At 37.2% G+C, this 9371-nt stretch overlaps 1 protein-coding gene across 1 annotated transcript; it reads right to left on the reverse strand.

Annotated features, from left to right (window-relative positions):
* Positions 1 to 1069: 1069 nt before the first annotated feature.
* LOC112155697 (chymotrypsin-like protease CTRL-1) lies at positions 1070 to 6486 on the reverse strand. Its single transcript, XM_024287504.2, has 6 exons — positions 6387 to 6486; positions 4501 to 4521; positions 3959 to 4112; positions 2528 to 2811; positions 2312 to 2448; positions 1070 to 2077 (listed from the first exon to the last, which is right to left on the reverse strand). Exons 1-6 carry the CDS (start codon positions 6442 to 6444, stop codon positions 1730 to 1732), a joined length of 1002 nt encoding a protein of 333 aa, XP_024143272.1. The 5' UTR covers positions 6445 to 6486; the 3' UTR covers positions 1070 to 1729.
* Positions 6487 to 9371: the final 2885 nt, after the last annotated feature.

Consider the following 9371-nt stretch of genomic DNA (forward strand, 5'->3'; position numbering starts at 1 on the left):
AATCATTTGTCTTCACCAAGACTAGGCGAAACAAAGCAGAATTTATGTTGCATTTTTACTGAGTTTCTTTACAGCTTAGTCGTTCAATGCTGCTAAGTCCTTAAAGGCCAAGGGCTGTTGATGAAAACCTGAGAGGAAAATACGTCACTATTTACCAAGTTACTGGTGGTGTGAATGCAGCCTTTTTGTCCGCAGTCACGTCCCAGATTTAAAATAATGGGACTTGACTCTTCATGACTGCAGAGTTTAGGCCGTCACTGATGTGGACTGAACCGAACCCGACGCCAATGATGAAGGTGAACAACCTTCACACATGGATCTGTTTCATCAGTGGACACTACTATGAATCTGAGTTCCCATTAGTGAAGACAATGAACTCCATTCCAATTAAATTTGTGTTTTTTGGTGTTTTTAACATGATGATATTGAGAAAATTAATCTTTAAATGGGCCATACCATAATTTCCTTAAACCTTTCAGAGTAAACTATAATTATATATAATAGATAAAATTGCCATCAAATAATTCCATCCATCCATTTTCTTGTCCGCTTCTTCCCTTTCGGGGTCGCGGGGTGCCGGAGCCTATCCCGGCCACTGATGGGCGAAGGCGGGGTACACCCTGGACAGGTCTCCAGTCTGTCGCAGGGCCTCAATCACACACACATTCACTCTCACATTTACACCTAGGGGCAATTTAGAGTCACCAATTAACCTATGAAGCATGTTTTTGGACGGTGGGAGGAAGCCGGAGTCCCCAGTGAAAACCCACGCATGCACGGGGAGAACATGCAAACTCCACACAGAAAGGTCCCAGCCGGGAGTCGAACCGGGGCCTTCTCGCTGTGAGGCAAGAGCGCTAACCACTGCGCCACCGTGCAGCCCATCAAATAATTAAAAGTGTCATTAAATGTGTCAATATTTAATTAAAATTTTAAATCATTTAAGAAATATTTATTTATTGAAAGATTTAATTAATTAATTGATGATTTAATGAAAGATTTCATGACGTCATCTGTCAAACTGTCCCGCCAAAGTCAGATCGTTGAATGTGAAAGCAGGATTTCTATCTCATGAAACTCTGGAGTTTATTAAAGTTTTTAAGGTTTTCTCTGGCACCTCACACACATACACACTGTAAACATTCTTAACCGTACAACTTTCGCTTTGACGAAGCTCCTTCCCGTTCAACGTCCGCGGGAATTCCGCCGTGCCGCCTGCTTCCTCGCACAGGTTCGGTGCTTGTTTTGACATTCCTTTCTTATAAATACAGCATTGTTGATCTCACTGTAAACTTTATTTATTTGTTCTCCATAAGTCACAATATCATAAATCTCTTTTTGAAACAATTGTGGAAGGACTACTACTTTTTGCTGGGTTATATTTAAGATCTACAATCTCTTTTTTTCCTTGTCAGACCACATGAAAATACAAATTAAAAAAATCTTCCTTTTCCCCTCACTAAATATGGTAAACCTTGTTTTCCATGAAAAAGTAAAACAGGAAAAAACACATTTGAAGCACTTATATTATAACTCAAACCCCAAGATTTTTACACAAGAATATCTTCAATCAAACTTTAACCAACCACAAAAAATTGCCATTGGACAATCTGGATGACCTATGCAAGAAAACCTAAATGTTTAAAAGTATATTCCTCTTCATATCTTAATACATCAATGACATGTGGAGAGTTTCAATTGAACACGTCCACTAACTGAGTATCTACTTTTACATTCCAAACAAACTGAAAAAAACCTGGAGCAAAACCAGAAGAGAAAGAGAGAAGACGTGAGTGAAGCTGCTGAGGTTTTCACCATCGTCAAAAACACTTTGTTGGAAGCTTGGACAAATGAAAAACACGTCTTTATCGACGAGGTCTGGTGACTTGAAGGTAACAAACTCCGGTCTCATGCCACCACGGACGACATCACTGATCCATTCCTGGTACTCGGACACTTGGGTGTAGACTCCTGGGAGCTTGGGATATCCGCAATAACCAGGAGAAGACATGACTCCACTCTGGACCCAGTAGTCCTCTTTTTGGTTCACCATTGGTCCTCCTAAACTTGTATACAACTAAAAGAAACCAAGCACATGTTTTTTTTTTTTTTTAGCACACTCATATATAACTCTTCAAAATCTTTCATCTTTTCCTCGTGTTTGATTCTACAATTAAACTATATTTTCTAATCAGATTTGGCATTTAAACTGTTTCCTATAAAAGCTGTGTTCACAACTAACTAAAGCTGTTCAATCAAATTTAATGTTGGAAAATTGCACAAAAGGAGCTTGACAATAGGTCGTAGTTACCGGACATTCCTCCATTTCTCCAGCACAAATGATCTTGTCTGTTGACCCAATATAGCCACCGTGGTTGCACGCACAGCGCTTGGCTCCCACAATTGGTGTCTCAATCTCCGTCAGCATGGTAGGTACATAATTTTCATCTGAATAGAAAGAGAGTCAATTATGTGGAGTTACAAACTCATTCACACTCACTTGTGTGACTAATAACTGAACTAATACCGTATTGAGTGAAACCAGCGATCCAGCTGGTGGTCCCATCAAAGAAGGTGCTGTGTTCCGAGGCCAAGCAGACTGGCTGGATGTCCTCATCCAGTTCAACGGGCTCAGACAACTTCAAAAGGCAAATGTCGTTGGTTTCGAAGTAATCTTGGCCATGTGTACTATGGCACTTGACATCAGCAATAGATCGTGTCTCCTCGTAGATTTCTTCTTCATCAGAGCTTTCTTCACCCTTTTTCTGGATTTCCAAACCCAGGTGAGCAGTGGTATTGAATGGGTTATACCTTAAAGAAACATATATTTCACTTAGAGTTGACTGTCACAAACTATCAATAGTTTAGTTTAAGGGGCGGCAAGCTTTAACAGTAAGAAAGCCCTTTGGGCTCGTTTTCTACTGATCTAAACCTAGAAGGAGCTGCATAGTCTTAATTTAGCATGTAAGGGATTTGGATTTGCATTCATGACCTTCTTTTTATTTCATCTTTTTTTATTAAATATGAATTATGTTTATTTTTTGGCACAAACAAAAGCAAACATAAAAAGAAATGAGCATTTTTCTCAAAGTGGGAATTTTTTAAAACACTTTTACTTTTTACCTTTAGGAGAGGGCAAATTTGCACAAAAGATAGCTCGTTGCTTAATTACTAGCTGAACTACGAATTAGCATAAAATTTCTCAGTAAATTAAATCAGTCAAAAATGTTTAGCATGTTGCTAAAATAAAAGCTAAACTCTAAATTACCCTAAAAACTCCAGTAGATAACAAATTGGCCAAAATTGCTAGCATATTGCTAAAATATTAGCTAAACTCCAAATTAGCTTAAATCATTTCATTAGACGGTAAAATAGCCCAAATAAAAGCTAGCTTACTGCTCAATTACTAGCTGAACTCATAGCCTAAAATTCCTCAGTAAACTAAATTACTAAAACATGTTAGCCTATTTCTAAAATAGAGGTTAAAATCTAAGTTATCCCAAAAAAACCTCAGTAGAAAACAAATTAGCCTAAAACATCTGAATGTTGTTATTAGCTAAACCCCAAATTAGCATAAAATTCCTCAGTAAACTAAATTAGTCAAAACGTTAGCATGTTGCTAAAATAGAAGCTAAACTCTAAATTAGCCTAAAAACCTCAATAGATAACAAATTAGTGAAATATGTTAGCATGTTGCTAAAATAGAAGCTAAACTCTAAATTAGCCTAAAAACCCCAATAGATAAATTAGCCAAAAATGTTAGCATGTTGCTAAAATAAAAGCTAATCTCCAGATTTTTGAAAATTACTATTTTATTTTCTTCAGCCAGGGAGCCACCATGGAGAGATAAAAGAGCCACATGTTGCAGACCACTGGTTTAGTTCAATACTATCAATAGTAAATAGGGAGTGTTCTGTTTATCATCAATGACAGAAAAATACCCACTATGTCCACTTACATGCAGTATCGACTGGTAAGCACCCACTCGTTGGTGATCAGGGACCCCGAACAAAAGAAGTACCCGTTTTGTTTCAACAGGACTTGCCAGGGCCAACTTCCTGGAGAACCATCCTTATCTCCTTTCTTATTTTTGGAGGAAACTTTGCCACATGCTGGAGGGAAAAGAGGAGAACAGAGTGAATTACCGTCTGTGCTCTGAGTTCACAGACATCCCCGTAAAATGTAACCCTTAACCTTATTTGCTTGTCGTGAAGTGTCTTTGCACAGTTTTCTCTTTGTGTTAAAGCAACCTTATATCATTGGACATAAATAAACTTCAATGTCATGTTCAGGACCCATCCCTTCCTGCCAGAAAGGCAGAATCACTGCCCCACCCTACGCTTTATGTTGAGAACAATTTCCAGTTCTTGTGTAACGAGGTATTTGAAAGAGACTTTTTACTTCTTTTTTCTTTCTACATACCAGCTGTCAGCTTGATATGATTCACCATTTAATGAGTCTATTTTAAACAATTGTTCTTTTCCCTATTCATGGGCTTACCTGGCTTGTGTGAATCACAACCTAGAAAAGGAGAGAAAACAAACACGATCAGTTGGCCGTGTCAACAAAAATGTGGCACAGACAATATCTAAAACAAAGACAATTCAGCTGTGATTAGGTGTTACAATGGCAGTTTTCTGTAAAGTTTAAATATGGAATTACAAGCTTAGGAAAGACCTACTGAGTAACCTTAGACCAATAAAAAAATAAATCATCATTACAGATTTTTACCTCAAAAATCAATTTGATGTGAAAACAATAGAAATTTAAAGTACTGTCATGAAATTTCCAAAAGGTGTATATTTTGACCACAGATTTTAATAATCAGCCTATAAAATACTTTAGATGTCGTTTGGGAAGCCTCTACAGAACTGCCATGTTTTCTCATTTTTTATTTTCAGGTCAACCTCTTAAAAAATGTTTTTTTGAAATAACCAAATACAACTAGATATATAGTATTAATGCAAATGTGAATACTGATAACTAAATGTGGTCGCTAAAGATGTTAAAGTTCATAGCTGAAAATGCTAAAAGTAACAGCTAAAAGCGCTAAAGCTAGTAGCTGAAAACGCTGAAGCTGATAGCACTGAAGCTGAAATCGCTGAAGCTGAAATCGCTGAGGCTGATAGCTGAAAATGCTAAAGCTAAAAGCGCTGAAGCTGATAGCTAAAATCAGTTAAGCTGATAGATAAACATGGTGAAAGTGATAGCTGAAAATTCTGAACAGAACAGCTAAAAACACTGCAGCTGTAAATGCTAAAGCTGCAAGCTGAAAATGCTGAAAGTAACAGCTAAAAGCACAGAAGCTGATAGCTGAAAACACTGAAGCTGACAGCTGTAAGCGCTGAAGCTGATTGCTGAAAATGCTGAAGCTGAAAGCACTGAAGCCAACAGCTAAAATCACTGAAGCTGATAGCTAAACATGCTGAAAGTGATAGCTGAAAATGCTGAAGCTAATGATGCAAAAATATTAGCTAAATTATCCTAAGAAACTAGGAAAATATCTAATTCAGCCGAAGCTGCTAGCTTAAGGCTAAAATATTAGCTAGACTCCAAATTAGCATAAAAAACTAAAGGAAGGTCTAAGGCTATCTCTAAATTCTTCCCCTAATCCCTAATAAAAATCTAGATATTGCAGGACTATCTAGTACCCTGGATTTTAAAAGCAACCATGTGTTCTGTTGTGGATAGTTTATTAATAAATTACACTGAAAAACTTTTCTTTTTTTCAAAAACCGTTCAAACACAATACCTTGCGGTCTATATTCGGCAATGTAGTGAACATCAATGCACACTAGTTTTTCTCAGAGATTTCTGTGAATTTTCTCCATTTTGGAATTGTAGATTTGGACAGCACTATAAAATGGCGAGCGCACTGTATAGTGAGTAGTGAAAAAATTCAAGCATAGACTAATATAGGACAAACACAGCTTACATAAAGCTAAAACATAAGTTGTTTCTCACCAAAAAAATGACTTAAGCTACACTAAAACTAATCAATGACAAGTTGATCGATCAATCAAATGTTTGGCATTTACTCACATCCCGAATCCTTTAGTTTTTTTCTAATCTCCAAAAAAAAAGTGAGCTACTTTTTTTTTGTCTAAAAAAAACAGTTTTTGTCCAATGTTTAGTCATCATTGTAAAATAAACAAAAGGGAGTTTTACAAAACACATGAGCTTCCCATAAGCCATCCATATTTGCTATTATTTATTTTAATATCACAATTTATAGAAAACAAAAATAAACACTTATATAAACTTATTCAGAAACAGTTTTAGTATACTGATAAATATTACATTCCCATCATTATCATTGACTGCGTTCAGCTGTAATACAAAAGACAGTTCTTAAATATGAGATATTGTAAATTCTTTCGGCCCACCTGTGAAAAGCAGAAAGGTCGTCACAAGGAACACACACAGCAACTGTTGAGACGCCATCTTCAACTACAGGTACCAGAGTTTTTCCATCTCACATACATTAAGTACTTCAGCTCCTACTTGAAGCCCCGCCCACATGACTCTTGTCATGCTACATTTATTGTTTTCCATAATCTATCTTACGTAGTTGAAACCTTAAATAGAAAGACATTCAGTCCAACGTGTTTTCTGACATTCCTTTGTGTGACAGAAATCACTGTAGCAACACAGGCAAGGGAATGCTTTTACGTTCATGTGATACAGGAAAAAGAAAACTGGATCTCTCTAGTTATTTTATTTCTGCTTTTGAAGTGAGTCTGTGTGTAAAAGGAAGCACACATTACAGATCCATGACAAAAAAACCTTCACATTACACAGCAATTTTTAAAAAAAAATCAATTTTAACCCTTGATTTTCGTTTTTTTTGAGTTGCAACAAATTTGGATGTTCATGTTAATATGCTAACGCAGCTAGCGTGTAGCGGTGTCTGATTGTTGTACTTTACATGTTGCTAACAAGTTTGGAAATTAGCAGAGTCAAAGTAATGTTTATTTAAACGCCATCAGTCTGTTTTTTACGAGTTGCAAATAAGGTTGGGTATTATTGCAAATACGCTAACATGGCAAACGTAGTGGTGTCAGACTGTTTTTTAAATCTTTTTATTACATGTTACTGGCATATGTGGGAGTTGGCATGTTCACGGTAAAATTTGTTTAGCTGCATCAGTCCGTTTTTTTAACAAGTTGCAAACAAAGTTGGGTGTTATTGTAAATGCGCTAATACAGCTAACGTGTAGCGGTGTTTTTCTTTTACACGTTATTAACAATGTTGGGATTTAGCATAGTCACGGTAATGTTTACTTTAGTGATGTCAGTCTGTTTTTCTCAACTTGCGAACAAGGTTGGGTGTTATTTGTATATATGCTAACACAGCTAACGTGTGGCATGTCAGACTGTGTTTTCTGTGCGTGACTAGCAAAATTTGACGTTGGCATAGTCATAGGGATGTTTGTTTTGGTGGTATCAGTCTTTTTTTTTTTTTTACAAGTTGCAAACAAGGTTCGGTGTTTTAGTAAACATGCTAACGCAGATGGTGTCGGAGTGTTTTTCTTTTTTTTGTGTTACTAGCAAGGCTGGGAGTTAGCATAGCTACAGTAACATTTGTTTTATTGTTATCAGGCTGCTTTTTTACGTGTTGCAAACAAAGTTGGGGGTTAGGGTTATTATTAATACGCTAACGTGGTTAACGTGTTACATACTAGTTCTTCAATTACTGTGCCTTGGATCGGTGCGCCTTTATATGTGACATATTTTGAAAATAAATCATTCCCTTAACCCTATAGGCTAGTGCCTAAACTGCGATATTTAAACAGATGGTGAGCAGGATGTAACTGTTTTTTAAAATAATTTTCATAGCTCTTGTTTTGGCAGCAAGAGCAGAAAGGTTTGGTTGTTCTTGTTAGGTCATTAACAATTGGTGGAAAGGTATTTTTATCTGTTTCACATTTTGATATAATCCAACAGAAACCAGAATGTACATGAACATATCATGCTAACAAACATTTTTCAAAGTTTTTCAAAGATGGAAAACATTTTCATTCACTTACATATGCAGATGTTTGTTAATGGGGCAAAAAAACAACCAGTTTGTGGGTTTCAAAACAATCATTTGGATGAAACAGAGTACTGGTGCTGATGGAAAATGGTGCTAATTCAACATCCGAGTTTGAGGTCACATAGGGGTCTAAGTCAATCATGCCTCACTGACTTTTTGCTACCAATTATGATAGTTGAAGACATTTAGGCGCCCTAAGCCACACAGTAAGAAATAGCATGAGGCCCAAGACACAAGCCAGCACAAAAGTCAGGCCCGCCGCTGCTGCATGGAGCTGTCTGAGTCCCTCCGCAGGACTTTTAATTGGGTTGTGGTCTGGCTTTTCTGTCATTTTGATGTGCTGGTGGGATTCAAGAGGATCTATTCAGCCAAATTTTATCTGGGAGACACGCACACCCTCCTCTAAAATACTTCAGAGTTGAATCCGAGTTGACAGAAGTTTGTCTTATCCCATCACTGCTGCAAGCTATACACGTTCACCACTACCTCTGCAACAAACGTTCAATAAAAGTCTGTAAATCCAACAAAAGCCCTTTACAGGCTTTACATACAAAACGCGTGGCCACTTAACACACGTCAAAAGTCAAACCAAGTCGACTGTTGACCTATCAGGGACTTGGATTGGTAGCACTATATGACACCAAGTCTTTCCTTTATTGGATTAGAGCTGTGAAAGAGCAAGATTTGTGAGATTTGAATCCCAGTGACCAAGTTACTGTAGGTGGTGAACATATGTAACATACGTGAACAGTAGGAATAGAAGAAGCCCCTCCTTGCTTGTCCAGTGTGAACACCGTGGGCAATATGTTAATTTTAAGAACCCAAATTAGCACAATGTGTAATGTCTACATCATTGATGCTTTGTTAAAGAGAAATGATCTCTTTAGAGATTATAATCTTCTTTAGACTGGGTTCACACCGCATGTGGAAGCGGCGCGGAACGGAGGCCACTTCCATTCGTTAACCCATGATGCAGTTCACACCGCGTCACAATCGTTTCGGTATTTGGTCTATTTTTTATATCTGCATCAATCCCGGCAGGAAGTTACGCCAAGAAACTCTAGAAAAGTGTTTGGGTCAATTTTCAAAATATAACCAACTTTTCACAATAAAATACCCGTTTGACATATGCAATCATGTTTTTGTATCTAAACAGACTGTAGAGATGAAAATACAGTAATGACACAACGCACAACACAAAAAAACAAACACACACAGATCAAAGTGGGGGATGTGGTTTTGGATGTCTAAAAACACAATCAAGAGAAAGACGCAGAGAGCTGTTGGCGACAAGTCAACATGGACGATGTCAAAATCATTGAAGAAGCTGTAAA

The sequence above is a fragment of the Oryzias melastigma genome, linkage group LG18 (assembly GCF_002922805.2).
Source record: "Oryzias melastigma strain HK-1 linkage group LG18, ASM292280v2, whole genome shotgun sequence".
NCBI lineage: Eukaryota > Metazoa > Chordata > Actinopteri > Beloniformes > Adrianichthyidae > Oryzias > Oryzias melastigma.

Bases quoted from the DNA above. Each gene is read 5' to 3' on its own strand.
- LOC112155697 (XM_024287504.2), bottom strand. From the start codon at position 6,444: ATGGCGTCTCAACAGTTGCTGTGTGTGTTCCTTGTGACGACCTTTCTG. The intron at 2,449-2,527 runs GTATTAGTTCAG...CTTTCTATTCAG, and splicing joins CGCTGGTTTCACTCAATACG to ATGAAAATTATGTACCTACC. The intron at 2,078-2,311 runs GTAACTACGACC...GGTTTCTTTTAG, and splicing joins GAGAAATGGAGGAATGTCCG to TTGTATACAAGTTTAGGAGG.